The sequence below is a fragment of the Parasteatoda tepidariorum genome, chromosome X2, assembly GCF_043381705.1.
Source record: "Parasteatoda tepidariorum isolate YZ-2023 chromosome X2, CAS_Ptep_4.0, whole genome shotgun sequence".
Taxonomy (NCBI): Eukaryota; Metazoa; Arthropoda; class Arachnida; order Araneae; family Theridiidae; genus Parasteatoda; species Parasteatoda tepidariorum.
In genome coordinates, this window is record NC_092215.1 from 43,899,738 (window position 1) to 43,922,047 (window position 22,310).

The following is a 22,310-nucleotide window of genomic DNA, read 5'->3' on the forward strand; positions in this document are numbered from 1 at the left end:
TTTGGCTTCAGCATGAAAAATCTGTTTCTGCACTATATATATAAAGTAGTATATTATAATTTAGTATACTATAATTTAGTATAAAGATCAAATAATAAGATGTCTTCAGTTTTTATATCATTTGCTTTTCTCTAGTTACAATTTCAAGGATAGTAAGCAGCTATTTTTCTATAAAAAAAAAGTGACTTTAGTGACCATTTTTAAAAAAAATAATGACCATTTTTAACAAAAAAAGGACCATTAGCGCAATAGGAAGTGCATTAGAAAGGAAAAAACACTTTCGAATGCAATAACATATGAAGAAAAATGACACTTTCTTACACAATAATACTAAAATAAGAAAGAGAGTTACAATTTACCTTAAGTAAAGATATCTTTAGTATTTGTTTATAAAAATAACCCAGGATACTGTGCCTCATTTCATTTTAGTAAATTGTTTTAACCATCAAACCCATGCTTTGATGAAATTCAATGATTATGGTTAGATGAAAGGATAAAAAATCTGATGTGGACTTTTGTCCATTTTGACATATAAAATAGATGGAATTAAAAAATGACTAAATAACCGTATAGTTCTATTTCGGAAAAAGAGATATACATACATTTGTTATATAATAAAGCACCAAATTTCAACTTGCCATGTACTTAGATGTCAACAGAAGTCAACTAGATGACCAGGCTATAAAAGATATTTGGTAGGTAATTGTGATGGGTTTATTTTTATGCCTTCAAAAATTAAATGAAAAAGAGAGTAAATGTTGTTTTCAATGAAAAGTGAATCGGCCCTACTTCCCAACTCGTAGAAGCAACATTTTATACTGGCCCATCATGCGGTATGGAGTTAAAATTTTGGTACTCCTGATGAAGCGGACACACACGAGGCTGATGACTTATGGACAAGTTCAAGCAATATTTCAATATTAAATTAACGATGTGGAGTTTTTTTTGGGCTGCAAGTTGAATGTTTTTAAAAAAAGGCTCAGTCCTTGTACACCAAAAAGCTTTACAAGAAAAATATTGGAGGTATTTGGAGATGCTAAAATATCACACATCCCAGTTATGAAGTAGAGTCTTACAGTCAACTATGGTGAACCAAATGATATTGCATAATCAAGATCAAGGAGGCAGTGAGATTCCATATCGAATTGATCAGAAGTTGGCAGTTTGCTTTATTTGGTGATAGGGACTCATCCAAATATTGACTACATAGTGAGTTTGGTGTCTCGTAAGTTGATTAGGAGACTGATTAGGAAATTGTACAAATAACATTTATTCTGATGTTGTTTAGCGATGTATATAACAGCTGTCTAGAAACACGCAGGTCTCAAACAGGTGTTATTTAAGTTGCACTTACCATATTGGTCTAAGGTAAGTGCAATTACGTAACAAAGCAAGCTACAGGAAGCTATATCCAATTCAACAACAGAGGAGTCATTGCAGCAGATGCCACAAAAAAATTATACAACTGAAAGGCTTGTTAAATGACATAACTGATATTATCTCATTGCAGATTCTGCAGATTGATAATCAGAGCACCATCAAGTACATTAAAAATCCTATGTTTAATGCACAAACAAAGCACATCGACCCAAGATATACGTTTGTCCAAAATGAGTTCTCAAAATGACATTTTCAATCAGGCTATGTCAGAATTGACGATATTGCAGAGACATTTTGACAAAAGCACTTGCATCACTGCAGTTTCATTCTTAAGTGAGTTTGATTGATGTAAAAACAATCTGTATAAGTAATATTTTAACTCATAGATTGAGCATTTTCATGCTTAAAAGAGGCTGTTAAAAATCGAGAATTCGATTAACGTTACTTATTGTGAGTGGCAGTTTTGGTATCTAGCTTTATTATGCTTTATGTATCTGGTAACACCCCTTTTGTTTCATTTTAATTTTTGTTTTGAAAACAGTAAGACATTCTTTTTCTTTCATTTGATTATTAAAATCCTAAATTCAATTATTCATAACTCTGTTTCATTGATTTTGTAATAATGCCTTTTAGTGACCTCCTGTCACCACTGCAATTTTGATTATAAAAATGATAATAAACAATGTTTGTAAATTAAATTTAAGAAATTGAAACATCATTATACTGCTATGTTTAAAAATTATAAAAAAATACTTAACTTTAAAATAGTTTGAAAGAATTTTTACTAATTCTAAAATAAAACTGGGCATAAAAGAATAAGTTACAAAAGAAAAAATTATACAATGAAAATAATGCAATGAGAAAATTAGGCATTAGAAATAAAATATAATAAAAATTAATTAAGAACAAATAATTTGCATTAATGAAAATTATTCTTATTTATATGAACATTAACATTTACATGTAATTAAAAACATTTTCAATTGATATAAAAGTGGCAACTCCTTCCATCATCTGTTGCTTAATCAATAAAATTATATTATAGCTATTTTAATTTTTTGACTAAATTCAATTCACTTTAATTTCTTGACTGATACTGATAAGCAATTTCAATCACTTGAGTACATATAACTAACCTGGTAAGTTCCATTTAAAAAATGTACAGGTATACTATGTGGTAATGAATGATGATAAGGATTCTTCATAAAAATACTGAGAACTTCCATTCTGGAAGGCTTACATTCTCTTCCTCCATTAGCCAATGTTCTTTCTAAAGCACGTTGACAAAAGATTGCATATTTACCAGCTTCAAACCTATAGAAAATATTTCAAAATTGAAGTTCATTTAAAATAAATTTCTTAGGTAGTCTAAAACATCCATTCAAATAGTTTAAAAAAAAAGAATAAAAACTGTTTAATTTAATAGTCAATTTAAAAATATAATTCAAAATAGTTTTAAAAATATAATTCAAAATAGTTTTAAGTCCCTTAGAAAATTCTAGTTAACTACTTCAGTACTAATTCTGTTAGGCAAAATTAATAACTTATTGATAAAATCACTAAAAGTTTTTACATACCTAATGTTAGGATAAATTTATTTTTTTTGTTTTTTTGCAAATTTTAAAATATTTAAAAGTATGCTTTAATTTAAATAAAATGCAAATTGTTTACATGTACAACTTCAGATTCAAAATATTTTTTCGTTTACCCTTATTACTATTACATAAGTTAGAGATAGTTTTAAATTAGAATTTTAGAAAAATTTTATATTTTAGTTTAGTGTATGAGCAATGAATATATAAAGAAATAATGAGTAACTTATATAATTGCCTAATTTTTCTTTTTCATATTCTATGCCTGTTCTTTTTATGAAGTTCATTGTTAATAAATAGCCATAAAACCCATACATTAAAAAAAGGATATTAAATAATTTGACTTTCAAGGTAAAATGAAGAGAGTAAAGCTATATTAAACCTAAATTAGTGATGAACTCATGAACATGAACTAATGATTTGCTTTACATTATTTTTAAAAAAATTACTTTGTGTTAGCATTTCTTTGCAGGTGAATTCTTAAATACCACAATGTTCGATTTTTGGGCAGAAACAATGATACAGCTAATGATAAAAGTTGCCAGGCTTGAACAAATACAAAAGGAGCTGGATTAAATTTGCTTTCAGATGGAATAGGTTTCTCTGTGTTTCCTGTGGACACCGATGTTCCTTTTTCTGTAGATGATGTGTCACACATAAAAAGAGATTGAGTGGCACAAATAATAAGTTGCTGGAATGGAAAAAAAATGTTTTATTTAAACTTCTTCGGTGCAGATAAAAAAATTCAATTATACCAATGAAAAAGCTATAGATCTACGCAAATTCAGTTAAACATAAAAAATAAGCATATAATAGAACAATTAACTTTCAATTATCAATTACAAAATTAGCTCAGGGGGGAACTTCAGATTTTTAGTAATAGAAACCATCTTTTCTCTGTTATTAATAGTAGAAAGAAGTTTTAAAATTTAGGGGTTGATACAATGCAAAACATAAGCTTAAGTATATGAAAATTAATAATTAAATAATGAATTTGAAATTACGAAAATGTCTTCAAAATAATTTAATTTACCAGATGTTATGCATGGTATTTTGGAGACTACTTGATTACAAAATGCATTCTTATTTATGTAATGTATATTTATTTGAATTTAAAATTGGGTCATTAGATAAAACGAAATCTTCATCTGAAGACCTCTTTTGAGCATTGAGTTTTGAAACCAACATCTGCATTTTTGCTGCATTTGTAGAACTTTTATTTTGCATGAAAATATTAGCAAAGTAATACGATCCACAATATTATGGTTTTCTTAAGCTGTTTCATATATTTCTAAAGAAATATTTTTTCTTCAAAATTCTATGCTTAGCAAAACATTATTTGATTTGTGTCATATTTAGAATAATTACACTATCATTACAATTAGTTTACATATTTACCAAAAGGGTGAAGTGCTTTTGTTATTATTATGATTAAAGTTCTATATGATTAAGCTACAGTTTCTAAATAGCTTGCCATAAAATAGTTCTGTCATATATTCTTATTAAATTAATTGTGAAATCAAAAGTTGCACTTCGAAAATCTTATTTTTAATTTTCATATTAAAATTCAAGGTTATTAGAATTGAAGGATGTATGAAATACCTGAACTCCACTTTTGTGATGACAATGGCGAGAAGTTTGTTTTATTAACTGACAGAACAACTCATTTTGCAATTCTTGATAAATGAGACAATGTTGTAAAGAATTTTGAGCTAAAGCAACATGATATTCAATCCCTGATGTATCCATAGGTACAGATATAAATAATTGGATGGACTGAAATAGAAATGAGTGAATTAAAACAAGATGGAAATTTTCATGTTAAAAAGCAGATTTTCAAAGCATGGGTGGTAATGTGAGAGCAAATAATGGTGAAACATTTATAATTAAAGTAGAATTTTTTAAGTTATATTTACAATTTTATATTTCAGGTCTTTTAAGTGTGTACTTAAATTATAAGTATGCTATAGCAGATAAAAGTGGGTTATATAATTTTTTTTTTTAAATTATTTGATTGATTTGTTTTGTTTACATTCTCTTAAATGTCTACTTTGTTTTCTTGACATAAATTGTTAGAATAAATTCTCATACATGTTTAAAAAGAAATTATCTTTTTTTATATATATATCATATCTGTACTTATTCAGTTATTTGCTTTATATACAAATCTTTCAAAAACATAAATATGAATTAAATTTCAATGGATATCAACTTCTAATAATACTTTTCTAAGGTAACAAATACCACTTTTTGAGTACTTTCCAGGACAAAAAATATTAAATTTCAACGTGTGTAACGCATAAGCAAAATGCTCCTCAAAATAAAACAATTAAATTATATTTAATATGTTTAACTTCTTCAAACCATAAAGTAAGTTCTAAATTTCGTTGTTAAATAAAATTTGTCGTCATAAATTATAAATTGTATGAGAAAATTGCACTGATTTTAATTTTTGAACAAATAAGTTAGTTCAAATGAGTGAAAATAAGAAAGCCTCCAATTCGTGAAAAAGATACTAAAAATAAGCAGTAAAATCAGCTTGAAAAAGAATTTTCTAAATGGGAATTTTTGTAATATTCAAACATTTTTTTTAAAAAAATTCCTTATCAGTACTGAATTCTGTAAAGTTCCAAACGGTCAGTAGTAGTTGGCACATCCAAATTTGACAACAATAATATGTTATATTAAGACTTTTATATTCAGAGATTGCTTAACTTACTTTAAATAATTTAACTGCTTCCATTTGAAGTTGTTCAGAAGGAAGAGTAGTTAGAGGTTGAGATAATGAATCTTTAGTATAAAGAAGAAGAGGATGTTTCCATATAGGTGAGCCTGAAACAATAAGTTGTTAAGAAGAGAAAAACATTTTATTTGCAATTTATCTAAGTGAAAATTTCTAATATTCACAAAATTGAGTTCAAGGAAAGGACTAATTTTGTTAATGTAAGAAAAATATTATTGATAATCAAACTAAACAAGGAGTAGCGCTTTCTTGAAAATAAGACACAAACATGGGGATGAATAATTAAGAATTCTCTTCTTGGTCTTATACAAAGATTAAGATAATGATTAACAGTTCACAAAATTTAAATTTAATAAATTTCATATACTAAACAATAAATATTTTTAACAAACTTGTTATTTATTATCATAATAACTCTATATATATTAGCATTAAAATATTTCATTTAATATTTTAAGTAGATCATTCTTTAACAATTAAATTAACTAAATGTACTGAGAAAGTAACAGTGGATAAATGATATGAGTTGGAAATAATTTTTTTCATAAAGAGAAGTACAGTGGTAATTCAAACTAAAATTACCTTATAAATATGTATGATGATAGTTTACAATTTAAGGAATTAGCTATATTAACAGAATACATAAATGTCAAGAAAAATATAAAAAGCAAATCAAAAACTGTTAGCTTACTTTCATCACCATCAACTTCCATCAGTTTGGCAAAAAGTTGTTCAGTTTGAGTACCTGCTAAATTATGACCCGATGAGACTACAGTCAAGTTATACAACCAAGAATCCTATAAATCATAAATTGCTATTTTAAAAAATAATTTGCCTTGGGAAAAATGTCAAATAATGAGAAATTGAAAAGAAATTTATTTAAAAACTGCAAACATTAAGTGCAAAGTAGTCTAATTTTAATGTAATTCTTAATGGTTCAAATAGCATAATTAGAAAAAATGAAATAATTTGTTGAATTTTCATAACAGATTTAAAAACCATTTTAGGCAAAATAAATGCCATGTGTAAAAGCTTAAGAATTTTCGATCTGCAATCAATATTTTCTCTAGTTAATGTAATAGTTAAGTATTTATGTAAATAATAGAAAAATTGGAAAGAAAGCTTTCAGAAAATATACAAATTGAAAAGATCTTATATTAAATACTTTTTCAAGAAATCATTCCATATATTTTTCTTATAAAGTTAACATTTTGCTATGTTTAAACATTAACCCAAAATGTTAAATGAATTCGTCAGAAATTTGCTATTTTTTTAAAACTCCTTTTCAAAGTTTGAAATTTATTGTGTTCATAAAAAGTTTGAGTAAGTATATGTAATGTAAGTTAATAATTTGGTTTCATTTTCATTTAAACAAATTATCAATGTCAAAGCTCATTAAAAAATAACGACCTTTCAATCATTTATATGAATTTTGCTTACTGAAATAAAATATAACAACTTCGTCATTGCATGACTATAGGAAATATATTTTCTAGTGAAGACTTTACCCACCTACATATTTAACTTTGAAATTACGATGAAGAAAAAAAAATCTGCTTTTCTGTCAGTAATAAACAGACATCTACTGGTTATACAACATTAGTGACAAGTAGAATTTCAATGAGGTTTAATTTTCTTGGGTGTCGCACAGTTGTAATTTTTTAAGCAAAGGAAACGACTGCCAATATGAGATTAGCTCCTAATTTATGACATATAATACATTAAATATATTATACATAAGTATATTATATACATAATATATTAAGTATATTAATAATTTAAGCTATATAATATAAGGTATGCTATAAGAAATAGTGCTTAGAAGTTATCAAAAGATATATTTATTTATTATTGATAACACACATTAGCACACATAATAATTTCTTTTACTAAATTAATGTATACCCTCTCCTCAAAATTTATTTAGACCTTTCCTGCATATTCTTTTGCCTTGGGACCTCACAAATATTTTTCACACTAGTAATCTATTCCCTATCATGATTAAATCACTAATTATACCCTTTTTTAATCAGATTTATTCTATTCCTTATTCATATTCATGACATATAATTAACTTCACATTCTGGTATAAAAACTATTATTCTTATGACAAATAAGGAACAATAAAGAGCAAGCAAATAATGAGGAGAATGAGGAACAATAGAATATAAAGGAACAATAAAATATAATTACTGACAAATTTTTGAATCCATAAATATTTCTACTTTTTTTGTAGCTTAGAAATAAAAATTAAATTTCCAACAAGTGTGAATTAGAGGGCTGACTAATACACTTGATAAGTGAAAAATCTCCCTATTTTGAATAAAAAATAAGGTGCTCATTGGTACAACAATCAAATTTCCCACTTGAAAATAAGGTACATATTAATAATTGCCGTAATGAAAAAAAAACAAATTTAAAACTTTCTCCCAGTTTAACTATAAAAACAATGAAAGCATACAAACTCAACCACTTCTAAAAGGAACAAAAATAACCACATAAACTACATTTATTAAAAGTTGCTTTAATAAGCCACATGCAATAACTTTTTTTAAATTAAATATATGCAAATACTACTATTCAAAGTGTTAAAAAATATCAAGCTAAAGAGACAAATGCCTTAAAAATTCATTCAAAAATATTTTTGCTTAAAAAGATAGCAATTAGGTTTTTAAAAACATTGACTGCTAAATAAGCTGAAGAAATGAATACCAAAGACACATGTTATTACCATTTCCTGCTTATTATCCATAAGGAGGTAAGTGGGTCCTTGATGATTAGGAAATATTCCTATGGTACACTCAGATTTTGTGATTTTATTGTGATCATGATCTTCATCATCACTGTCAGAAACATGTGAGACTTCCTCTACTCTAGCATCTCGCATGTTTATTTGACCAAGAGGATTCTAAAATAAAATGAATGGAAATATTAATTTATTAAAACTTATTTAATTTTAATTCATTTATTTTTTAATCTGCATAAAATAACTCTTAGCTAAATATGCCAAACAAATAACAAGTTTTAATTTTCATTTCCATTTACACTTCAAAAGCATCTGGCCTATTTAACAATCATCTGATACATTATTTTTAAGATTTTCTAGTTTTCATAACAATAATTGCCCACTGTTTAAACTTCTGTTTAAATCTGATCCCTGTTTAAACTTCTAGCACCCTAGAAGACTAAAAACTGACACACTGAAAAATTTCAATTATTATCTTTGTGATATTAACACTTAAAGAGGTTCAAGCTTATAGATTTCCATAATTCTAGGCTAACAAAACAATTCATGCAAATTAGCTTTAATTGCTACAAGATAATTCAAATGTGTTGTGTAAACAACTAGCACTATCTTACCTCAAAGGCAAACTCTAATCCATGATCGAAGATTAAAGATCAATCAGATTTGAAATTGTCTTAATTTCTTATAAATTCCTATAGTTAAAATAAATTTTCTTCATTCTTCAATGTAAGTCTGTAGAATTGTACAGGACTGACATGCATCTTCAGAGTACAGTAATGCATAAGCCTAATGCAATAAAAATGATCTTAAAAGAAACAAGTGTACTATAAATATCTGTTTTAGTTAGTTATGGTGTTCTAGCAAACAATCATTTTATGAATATGGTATTGAGATGCAAATTACCATTTCTACAGGTCTATATTCAGTGTATTTTACAAACAACTTGATACCTAGATATTACATCCTTTTTTAAGTATAAATCATCTTTTATCTGTTTAAATTTTAATTTAAATAATTTTTAAATAATTTAATTTTTAGTATTATTTTTCAACAAAATTTTGAGGAAAAAAAAGCTTTTGTGAAGGTTGAGAATAATAAATATGAGGAAAAAATAGCATTATGAAGCAAAATTAGAGACTTCTTAATGTTTGTATCATGAAAAAAAGATTTTAATAAGTAGGGGCACTCAGTGTATCAGCATTCAATTGTGCTATGTTCTTGAAAGAAAGTTGAAGGGTCCAAAATTTTGAATTAAGTTTAGAAGATTAGTGTTATAAGAGTTTGATCAAAACAGTTTCAACAGCATAATAAAACACTTTTATTGGCAGACATAAAGATTTGTTTAACTCACACAATCATTTGGAGTTTTAAAGTACAGAAACATTCGTCCAATAAGAACACACCAACTGCGTCTCGCATGACCATGCTTAACCTAAAAAATAAAAACAAAATTAATAAAAAATTATGATTTTTTATCAAAAAAATATTGGAACATGCCTTAAAAAATAAAGTTTTATTCATCCACAAAACATCATTTTTAAGTTATTAGTAAAAACTAAATAAATTTTTTTAAAGTAATATAATTTAAAATATAACTTTAAATTATAATTTTAAAAAAATTACAAATTTGAAATGAAAATCTTGCAATCAATGCAATCTTGTTAATTTATAAATCAAAATAAATTCCAGGTTAAACCTAGTTACTTTGCTATAAACACACCAATTCTTCACTTTGCTAATTGATCAGAAATATTTTTTTTGACTAACTGTTTTAATTTGTTCTAGCTTAATTCTTTTACAGATTTATCCAAAGTGTAGATGAAAGTTTTAAGTTACATTTTTCCGTATTCACTGTTGACACTGACCTAAGACCCAGTTTTGAAGACCCAGTTTGGAAATATTGTCCACAAGTTGAAAAATGATTTTCCCATTATTTTTTGACTGTCCGTTTTTTAACTGTGCGTTATTGAACCTGCTGTTTTCTTACACTCTGGTGGAAGATTTATAGCCTTATTAACAGTGTATGTTTTCAATTTTCATAGCTATTTTTAAATTTTTGTACTGAAGGAATAGATTGTATTGATTGATTAAATTCTATTCACTTTTTTACTGCTTCATTTTTTAAACTGACTTGTACTGATAAGCTAAAGGGTCTGAGTTTTATTACGTATTTATAATAAAAAACATATATTATATTAATATTTCAATTGAACTCACACAGCCACACACAAACTTAGAAATATTACATAGCAATATTCAATTAGAAATACTTTTATTTTGCACAATGATCAAGAGGATTATATATTCTTCACGTTTTTAATCTTTTTTCTTCATATTATGGATACCTTAAACCATTGAGAAGATTTTCTTTAACACTTTAAATGAAATTGTATAATATAAAAATCACAGCTCAGATTAATATAAATTAACACATTCGAATTATCCAGAGGGAGTTATAAACAGCTTTTATTGTGCTGCCTTCCCTGCAGATGATAGAGAGAAAATCACCATCAGGAATATGGTGAATATGATATTTTCTTTTTCAAAGGCAAATGACATAATCAAAGGAAATACTCCCAAAAATTCCAACATTTAAAAAAAAATCATATATTAAAAATTTAATTATTTAAATAGTTGCAAAGGGAAATATATCAGTTGTAATACACTAGATTTCATTAATTAGCCAGGCCCAATATTAAAAAAAGATGTCAGCTAAAGAGGAGCAGTTTAAATTTGTATTATAGTTTTAAGCAATTAATCTCTCTTTTATGATTCTATTTCTTCCAAATGTTCAACAGCTTATTTTATGATTATAAAATTTTAGATTTGTGTTGATTATATAATATTTATTTCAAAATAATTTATAATATATTATTAATAAAGTATATATGTTTTTTATTTTTATATTATTACTAGTACTATGCTACAAATAGGAAAATTTTAAAATATGATTCGTTATCTTCATATCTATATATTGCAGATTATTTTGCCTGTTAATCTAAATAAACTATTTTTTATTTACTGGGCAAGATCTATCATCTCACTAATTAACTTATATTAATCAAATAATAAATTATTTTCTTTGTTTTTAAACGATATATTTATTTCAAGCATCGTTTGCATTTCTACTTCTATTTTTTCTTCAGAAAAATAAATAAATGTTTGGTAAATAATTAAAGATCTTATTTCCTAAAATTACAATTAGACAATTCATTTGAAAAAAAAGCTTTACTAATGTGCTACCACAGTCTGTATTATACATGATGTTTATTTCTCATAGAAAAATTATTTAAGTGCAGCAACAACTGCTAAGAGTTATTTGGGAAATTAAGAAGATATTAGCGCAGGACAATTTTAATTTTGTTTATAAGCAATTATTTGATATAAATTAATTACAATTACATTTCGTGATGAACTGACCCTATTGAACATAAAACAAAAGCAAACCGAATATCTAAAATTTTATTTTTGAAAATATAAATAAATAAAAATTTGCATACTGCACATCCGCAGTTACTAACTTGAGGACATCATCAGGTTAAAGTTAGTTAACTCTGGGTCTAAGTGTCATGCATGATGAGTTGAAATTTTGGTATCTAACCTGGTGTTGCTCTCGTAACCTGTTGTGATCTGTGACTAAGGGTTACTTTGTATCTTGAATTTGGGTGTTATTACCTTCCTCCATTGAAATCTGCAGTCTTATAGTACTTTCCAGCTTCTAAGTAACTTCTTATATGTATTATTAAATAGAAATATTTCCATTACTTAAAGAAACTCTCACAAAAATGTGCTTTTTGTGCAAACAATTTTATAGTTATGAGTCAAAAATAACCTTTTGGAATTATTTACACTCTTCTTAACAGCTTTACTTTATTACAAAATATCCCCTTGTTATTTGATGGAAAATAAAATTAGATTTATGACAGATAAAAGCTAAAACAAATTCTCTAAAACTTATAATAAATGAAGAAACAAATATCTTAAGAAGATTCTAAATAACATTTTAAAGATTTTTATGAAAAATTTTAGAAAATATAACACTAAGTTAACTGTAAACAAAACATTCTCTTTTAAAAATCATACTAGTGACTTGGTAATAAAAAATTTCTACAAAAAACCATACTATTGGCTTGGTAAAAAATATTAAGTTTTAATTCATACAGCTGACCCTAAAATTTTGTTAATGTAATACTTGGCCATATTTTACGTTGATACTTATCTCTGCTAAGCTCTTTAAATATCTTGCATATAAATGTGACCTGAGTAAGGTAGTCCATATCAAATTTTTAATAAAATTAACTTACCTTAGTCAACCAGCCTTCAATAGTAGGCTTATCATCTTTAGTCAATAATAGCTTAGTGGCATTTTGGCGCAACACATTCTGTAGTACTAAAAAAATAGAAATAATTTTATTAGAATCTCAAAATAAATGAATAAAAGGCAAAATTTGTGCTATATTTGTAATTTTTTTTGCATCTGAAATTTTCCTCCTCTCATTCTGTGTTACCACATTGAAGTAGGTTCTTGATAATTGAATTGAAAGATTATGTTTGTTTTTGTGGTTAGATTTGTGCTCATTCTCATCATTTAGATTTATTTTCATACATATCAGCTCAAAAATTATATTACCTACATGCCAGTGACATAGAAAAACTTTTATCAGATTTGTATTTTTTACTCTTGCATGTGCAGCTGAGCAAGTAAATATTTAATGATCATGAATCACAATGAATTATCTTCGTAACCACAGTAATCGCCAATACTGATTTTTGCATTAAAAGGAGTTCATGTAATAGCAGGCTAGTACAGTAAATATGTAGAATTAAAACAATTAACTTGGGCGAGTTTAAACTCTAGATCTTACATTTGTAATTCATATTGCAGCAACATGAATTACTAATATAGCACAGTAATCAAATCATGTAGTCATTGAAAAATTTTTATAAAATAATGAAAAAGATAATTGATTTTGAAGCTGGTATTTTTAAACTAGTTTCAACGATGGATATACTCACACAATCTCCATTAATCAAATAAAATATTTTATTCAAAATTAACTTTTGTAGAAATATGTAAAGAATAAAAATTTGAGGTAAAACTATAAGATATCGAGGTATGATTTCACCTATTGAATTCTAAATATCTGACAGAAACATTTTGAATTTCAATTAAAAGCAATAAAAGCAGCAAACAATAAATAACAGCAATAAAAACAGTAAACAATAAATAACAGCAATAAAAACAGTAAACAATAAATAACAGCAATTCAATACAAAGATTTTCCTTTAAATTTAAAGAATCTTGTATTTAAGCATAAATTAGTTGTAATTAGTACAAAATATTTATATAAATACATCCTTGACAATGAAACTATTGCATTATTTTTAAAAAATTAATTTTTTTAATACCTTTTATCCACTCTTCCATCATATTTATAGAGTCAGCTGTTAGATAGTATACTCTTTTTCCAGTTGAAATCTATTAAAATATGATTTTAAACTTAACTTTCATAAGAAAATTTTGCAATACCGTAATTTTGCAGAGATATGCCACGATGTTATTAATTTAAAACATGAAAATTTGGCAGGAAGATTAATCTAATGAGACACTACATATGATGGTACTTATTTTTTCCTACTTTAAAAATTGCATTTTTGAGGCTGGTGCTTTTTATAAATTTTATTATGTCTAATGTTACTAAAAAATGGTCAATGGACGTGGAATTATTCCCCCATGGTCGTTCGCATCCTTTCTGGGAATCGCTTTCGGCAAGAAAATCATGTCTCTTTCCTTTCTGTCAGGCAGATGCAAACAGCTATTGAGTATAGGGAACGAGCATTAAGTGGAGAAGCAAAAATCAGAAAGGAATGAATAAAGAAAATCACGGTGGTGCCGGTGATGATGTTGGCCATAAAGCAAAAGTTTGCTTTCCCCGTTTTGTCTATGAAATCTGTTTTTTCCACTAGTCATGGTTTTTGTCAGTAAGCTTAGGTATTTTGTGTATATTAATACATTTTCAATGGTTTTTATTTACTTATTTAAATTATTTATATCTATGCATATTTAGAAGTAATGTGTTAAGTCTGTAATCAAAACCTTTGTCAGTATAGTAAAATTCAGTACAGCATATCTGATGAAAAGCTTTTTTATTTTAGTCTATTTTTGCAGGTTGGACATACATAACAGGGTGGCCCATCTCAGCGAAATTACGTTATTTGTCAAGTTTAAGTTTAAAACATAATCAAAAGCACTAAGAACAATGTGCAAAAATTAAACATGTCCTACTTCAAATGTAGCAGCATCATAAGCTCGATTAACACGGCAAACATCATCCAGAACTATTTGACCTTGAGGCTTTCTATTTACATCAGTCTGTAAAATATAGATTATGGTACAACAGTAATTAGTTACGTATATTGAGCTAAAAAAAATTTAGGTATAAAAAAATAGTTAGGCTACGTCCCACAACATAAATAAAAGCAAAAAGAATTCATTAGAAAGTTACAACCTATTAAAATAGATTTTTGAATTTGAAATATGATAATAAACTAAACAGTACCTGAGATTTATAATAACTGAGAGTCCCATTGCGCAACACAAACCATCTTCGACGCCAAGTTTTAAATTTTCCTCCAAGTTTAGTTAGAAAACCACACTTTTCAAGAGTTTCCTAATAAGAGAAAATTAGATTGTTTCACATATGAGACACAAACTAAACAACAGAAATGGTAGGAAGTATTGGATCATTTAGTACCTTTTTTATTGAATCATCACAGTTAATAATTTTGCGGTAAAATGTTGGAGTATTATTTAGACTAGGACGGTTGTCTGTCATGCTAATTTCATCAATGGATACAGCATCAGGAGGAACAGCATAATCATCAGATAAAATAGATTCACTAGATAACTCTAAAAATAATGGTTAAATTAGTGTCTAAATTTTTAAACAATTCTCCATATAGTATGTACACAAAAAATAAAGTACAGTTTCTCCAAGAGAAATTTTGATTTGAGCTTAAAACAATGCTTTTAAAAAATTAATGAAATTTTATTTACGTTATAAAGAAATTAACTAGATTTTTTGGAGAAAAAATTTGAAATTCATGCAATTTACAAGCATAAATTTGAGAGACAGGAATATAAATGATAAAGTTTAAAATCTTTTGTTTATAGCATTTCTAATAAATAAGATTTATATAAGAACAGCAATGGTACAGTAGTTATGACACTGAGCTGTCATTGTGAAAGACTGTGTTTCGTTTCTCCATGGCCTTTATCACGTCGTTAAAGCTGACTCAGCTTCAGATTAATGGGTACCAGCTTGCTGTAGAAATAATAGCAGCTTGTTCACAATGGTAAACAAACTGTCACAATTATGCCATTACTCACATAATTGTGGAGCCTTATTCTCCATGACCCCTTTACCAAAAGTAGGCTGTTGAAGGAATATGTTCTTTTTTAAAAAATATGTAAAAAATATATACAAAACAATTGATACAAATTGTCATTTTTTTTACAAAAATTGTCAACTGGTATATTATAAATTAATTGTAAAATAAATAATGTGTTCACAATCATTTTATGCTTTAATTTTGTGCGAAACGAGATAGTTTATTTTTTAAATCTATTTTTTTAAAAATTATTTTAATAGTTCTCCGCTGTTTATCATTTGATAGGTTAAAATTTTAGAAAATTAAAATTTGTAAAAAGAAACGAGATATGTTTGTGATTATTTTAATAGTATAATTTTGTGCAAAACAAAATTTATTTTATTTTATTTAATTATCATTAAAAATATTTAATTATTTTTGAAGTATCGTAAGGATATTTAGCTGTTTAATAAATTGATTTTATAATATTTAGATATTTCAAATCAAATTACGATAGATCAACATGGTGCGATCACAATTGTTCTATATGGTACAATTTTGCGTCAATTAAGACTCTTTTCGTCACTTTATTGTATTCTGTTAATTTAATTTAATTATATTTAGGTTCTTAATAACTTGGTTTACAAAAAATTCAAGTATTTCAAATTGGTATTTATTACTATAATGTGTTTATGATTGTGTTACATTTCAACTGCGTACAATTAATTATATATGGTACAATTTTGCTTACATTTAAAAATTTATGATTAAAATAATAGAAATATACATAGTTTTTAATTTTAAGTAAGATTGCATAGATTATTATAGTATATTTAATAATTATTTTAATGATTTTTAAAGGTCAAATAATTTATTTTGTAGATAACTTGTTTTTTTAAATCAGATCTGTTAACACCACAATCGATCATGCAGTTAAATTTTGAACGGTGTATTACACCTTTCTGATGAAAAACTTTTCCTTCTTAGTCAACTTTTAAAGGTGTGGCATACATCCCAGGGCAGTGTATCTCTGCAAAATTACAGTATTATAAGGGATTGAAAATTAATCTTGCAATATTAATAACAATATAAAACATTTGACACTTATAAAGAGGTTCATAATTTAAGGAAATATTCCAGTTTTTATAATGCAATAAATATTAGTTAAACAAAATAACTAAAATGGATACATAATTCAAATTTACAATTACATAAATTATTAAATCAAAATTACATACAATACAAACTTGAAAGAAAGGAAATTTCTGTCATGTTTTATCGAATGAATTTAGATGTAGAACAGCGCAATATAATGTGTAGTTTTCAATCTCATTTTAAAATAGGAAATTAAAAAAAAAAATTTACGGAAATCTTTGTTTTAAAGATAAAAATATAGCTTCAGGCTTCAAAAAAATTCTAAAAGGAAAATGATATTAAACATGTTCAGTTTACATTACCTCTTTGTTTCATTGGAGAGGATGTAGTTGAATGGTATTTAGATACTGTGGAGGATGTTGGACATGGAGGAAGAGTAGAGTTCGACAACTTTCTACAATGCATAAATACTTTCTTATCGACTGGGCTGTGATCAACAGCATTTGCCCCAATTGATGTTGAAGATTCTGTGTCACCACTAGTAGTTTGAGATGAAGTTGTAATCATAGTTACCCTGGTGTCCTCATTATCTGAAGAATCAGAGGACTCCCCAGTAAATGGAACAGATCTAATTTGAGATGCTCGCTAAAATTAGAGTAATGTTTTCCTTAAAATATTGCTTTTACAAAGATAAAATATTGATAAATATTTTTGAGAATAAAAAAGTTTTTTAACTCCTAAAAATAAACTTATTAATTTGCATTTACTATTTTTTAGAACTTTCTGCAAACTTTGATCATGAGCTTTCAACATAAACAGTTTTAAAATAAACATTTTTTTCAGAGCTTTCGTCCCATACTGATAACAGTTTTATAATGCCAGTTTCTACAATATTATCATTTATTTGTCTAAAATTAGCTAATATCATCCCACAATAGTATATAGGACTAATTTGTGATGATAATTGATAACAGAATCAGACAAATAACAGAAGCTTTGAAGGTATTGAAAACATGTTCGTGTCAAAACTTAAGCTGTGACTACAGCAAATGATATTGTAATTAGAGCTTACTACAAAATTTGTAACTATTAAAAACAATTCTTGGTCTAATTTAGAAAAGTAAATCAAAAGTATGTATAAAAAAGTGGCCCTGACAATGAAACAAGAAAAAGAACAGTATAGAAGAATAGAACTGTATCGAATAAAGCTTAGACCAAGAAAGGGATCAGATTTAATTTATAGATAAACCTTTTATACATAAAATACCTTTTTCTGATAACTTTTAAATCATATAGAGAATCTGCACTTTTCATTTCAAGAATGTTCCCAATTCATCTTTTAGGAACTATACTTTTGGAACAGACAATTTAAGAAGTAACTTTATAATTATTTAAAAATTTTTGTGAATGTAAGTTTTTCCCAAGAGTTAAAAAAAAAAAAAAAGATTTATGAAGATTCAAATTGTTCAACTGTATTCAAACAATTTTTCAGTGTTCAGTAATTTGTTTATTCAATATATTAAATTAATTATTCATAATATTCTATTAGTATTCATGCTTTTTATAATAAATATATGGATATTAATGCACTTCTGATATTACTCTAAATTAGTAAATAATAATTACCTAACAGTAATGTATTACATGTAAATGAAAACGCATAAATATTTACTCTAGGTTTACAAAACTTAATGCAGTTATTAAAAATAACAACTAAAGTAATTGATATAATGACATGATTTTTGCTTGATTTCCTGGCATAAGGGATTTAAAAAAAACTTACTTTCTTTCATAATTTATTGTAGATCTTCCAAACCTCTGAAAGTTTTAAACCTTTTTGCTAAGTATGAAAAGTCTAATGCTCTAAAGTTACAAAATATTTCTTTAGACATTTCTTGACAAATTTTTTAAAAAAATGATCAAAAACTGAAAGTGTCTCTTCCTTTATTGTAGGGTAGTGTATATGCTCAAAGGAAACTTATATACAAAATGTAGAAATCTTTGCCTTAAATTAATATTCAGTAAGAAAAAAATTTTAATCTTCATGAACTTTGAATTTTTATAAACTCTTGGAAAAACTTATTCACAAATTTTTTTTTAATTATTAAACTACTTAAATGTGACTGTTAAAGTATAACTCAGTAAAATGAATAAAGGAGATTCTTAAAATGAAAAATGCAGATTCTATATATTTTAAAGCTTATTATGGTTTCAAAAAAAATTTCTTGCATTTTTTAGAAACTACGGTTGCTCTGTAAATGTTAACAGCTTTGTAAAACATTTTAGACAAGCTAATCAGATAACAATAAGAAAAACTGAAGGAGGAAAAAAAAATTTTTACTTAAAGAAAATTTTATATTTTCTTGTCAAGCATTAGAAAGATAACTTGGAACATACTGACTTTTTTTTTTTTTTTTAAAAAAAAGACAATATATTATTTTGACTTCTTTAACTATTTCTTTATCTTCTATTCTATTATCTTCTTTAACATTTTTTAAGCATACATTATAGCAAAAGAAAAAATAACAATACATTCTTACCCCATTCACTGTAGCATATACAGGGATGCTAAGTTCTGTAAAAGCAGCATTAGAATTACTAGTATCAGTTGAACTTTTAGCTTGATTATTATTGGAAGTATCTAGAAAAAAAATAGAACAAGCATATTTAATAAAAAGATAATACAGATAAATACATATAAACATAGATTATGTAAAAATTTAAACAGTATAAAATAATAAGAACATTTTAGCAAGCTGTAGATCATCCAAATCTATTTGTGCCAATCCCCTGCCTATACCACAACTGATCAGCTCCTCTTTCCGTCGAACCTGGTTTGCACTAGATAGTTACGTTACCAGTTGCAATGTATGATTAACATATATTTGTCTGGTTAACTATGGAGCAGCTTCCCTATCAAATATTTCCTTCAATATTTACGTGCGGCAGTAGATAAGGATGGTATCCACTGCATAAGAGAGACAGCATAAGAAAATGTAATGTGGAGAACCAATCAGATGGTTGTTCAAGCTCCTGATTGGAAATCTACTCAAGAAAAACCATAGTTTGAAGAACTATGGCTTTAAAAACTTTTATGAAAACGAAACTATGAAGTCTATCTTTGTTCGAAAATGCAAATTCTTTTGAACATGCATCGAAATTTGAGATTATGGAAAAAGTTCAGAATACGGCTGTTTATGGTTCATGGAGATGGCCTAAAATATACCAATTAATTATTATAGTAGAAATTATAGGTACAAAAGTGCGTTAACATCTTAATGCTAATTTCCTTTTTTGTTTTAAAATTTTATTTTCAAAAATTATAACATTCATTTATCCAAACATTATTCCAAGTGAAAATAATTTTTAATAAGGATTTATAGATTTTATATGACAAAAAACAAAATTATCTCTATAGAATAAGTCGAACAGTTTCTGAGTAATAAAATTTCAGTTATTTAAAACTACATAGTTGTAAACAGTGTAAAAATTTGTAAACCATACAATTAAAAATTTTGTGAACATTATTAAATAAATTTATAACAAATAAAATAAAATTAAAATCCATCCCTTACTGGAATTATCTTTAGACAAACGATTTTTTAATTTACGCAAAACTTTTTTGATGACCTTCAAGAGTTTTCAAAGTATTGTAAAATATGTCAAAAGAAAAATTATCATTAAGAGACCCTAAGCTTCCACCTTTCTCCTGACTAAACTATTTGGGTTATATTTTTGAGAATGTGGCTACTCTCATATTTTGAAGGTCAAAATTAAATTCTTAAAAAAAATTTATTCTTATTCAGAAAAAGTTATACTTATGTGTCAAATTTCATAACTTAATATATTGTCTGCATTAATTAATAACATATTTGAAGCGATCCATTCAAATCATTAAGATTGACACTAAATTTGAGATTCAATCACAAGAACAAAAGTTAATCACGGCTATATTTTTTTTACGTTCTGTAAATAGTACGTTACTTTTCTATATATATATATATATATATATATATATACAGAAACTTTAATTTAANATATATTATACATTAATATTGTGAGTTCATAATACTTTACAATATCACATTTAGATTCAGGTAAATTTTTGAACAACATTGCTGTGAGAGTAACTTGAAATATAGCAATTTTAAATAATAAATTACTAGATATTGAGAAACAAACAGCAAAGAAACTAATGTTTTTTAAGAAATACATTTTTGTGCTTATACATGGTAGTTTATGAAACTAATACATATAGAATTTAATTGGAATAGATTTTGTAAAAGCCACAGAAAGGTTGGTTTTTTCACAGTATATTAGGTAGACTGGAAAGTAATGTCCTTTTGGCGTAATAAATATTCATCAGTCTTAATGCACCGAAATGACATTTTCTGGTCCACCTAATATAAGGATATTCAAATATATATAGTTTTGTTAGCAATATTTTACATAGTTTCAATACTCCCCTCATGACTGAATTGTTATTGAAAAATAGTAATTTAATTTTTGGCAAAGATGAAGACATCCTAGTTGCTATTTTTTTTAAAATAATCCTGAGATAAATTAAAAGTATGAAAAATTATTGTAAAGGCATGCTACTGTCAGAAAGGAGTACTTCTAGCACTTAGTAACATAGATAACTATAACGATTTGAATATGCAACTTTTAATATAAATTGATTCCAAATTCAGCACATTCTGGAATTCAATTTAATTTGCACTATTTTACATATCATCAGAAGTTAAAATTACATAAATTAGTTTGATAGAACATACCAGCCAGAGGTGCCTTAAAGGTATCAATTGGTACATTTATTCCACTTAAGGCAACATCATAAATTCTGGACTCCTAAAAGAACATAAAGAATATTCAGATTATGATAATACTGTCCAAGTTTCTTGATAAAATATAATTAAGCCATCAATGTTAAAAAGTGTCCGCTATTTAAATCCAGTCATGATACATAGTTAAGAGAATAAATTAAATTCATAAAAATGCCATGCTTCATCAGTCTATAAAATTACATCCACATTATCCGAATACAAATCTATGTCACAGTCATGAAAGATATTAGTATACATATGTATTGGGAGTACAAATTAGTTCGGTCCGTTTTCAAACGATGGTTCTGGCTGTAATGAATGTTTCATTGTGTCAGCTGGTTTTGGTGGTTTCAGAGAGGTTAGACACCAATCAATAATATTCAGTTTATATAGCTTTTAGTTTCATACAAAAACCCTGTTTTTTACTTTTTTGAATATGTCAAATTTTATGGTAACTAAGCAGCATTTGCGGGAGGTTTTATGTTTCTGCTTTAATTGCAAGAAAAGTGCAGCTGAAGCGCATTGAATGCTTGTAGAAGTTTATGGTGATAATGCTACAA

The 22,310-nt window shown here is 26.3% G+C and overlaps 1 protein-coding gene across 5 annotated transcripts in view; it reads right to left on the reverse strand.

The window, feature by feature from the left end:
• The window catches only part of LOC107446025 (uncharacterized protein CG43867), a 200,583-nt gene that overhangs the window by 15,042 nt on the left and 163,231 nt on the right, over nt 1-22,310 (reverse strand). For all 5 annotated transcript variants that reach the window (XM_071188138.1, XM_071188136.1, XM_071188135.1 and 2 more), the window contains 15 exons: nt 21,703-21,775; nt 19,468-19,568; nt 17,290-17,572; nt 15,217-15,371; nt 15,022-15,132; nt 14,748-14,834; nt 13,871-13,940; nt 12,766-12,851; nt 9,813-9,893; nt 8,447-8,623; nt 6,407-6,512; nt 5,692-5,804; nt 4,575-4,748; nt 3,422-3,663; nt 2,517-2,694 (listed from right to left, as the gene is read on the reverse strand). In XM_071188138.1, the coding sequence (XP_071044239.1) occupies nt 2,517-2,694; nt 3,422-3,663; nt 4,575-4,748; nt 5,692-5,804; nt 6,407-6,512; nt 8,447-8,623; nt 9,813-9,893; nt 12,766-12,851; nt 13,871-13,940; nt 14,748-14,834; nt 15,022-15,132; nt 15,217-15,371; nt 17,290-17,572; nt 19,468-19,568; nt 21,703-21,775 (2,037 nt within the window). The remainder of the gene's footprint in view (nt 1-2,516; nt 2,695-3,421; nt 3,664-4,574; nt 4,749-5,691; nt 5,805-6,406; nt 6,513-8,446; nt 8,624-9,812; nt 9,894-12,765; nt 12,852-13,870; nt 13,941-14,747; nt 14,835-15,021; nt 15,133-15,216; nt 15,372-17,289; nt 17,573-19,467; nt 19,569-21,702; nt 21,776-22,310) is intronic.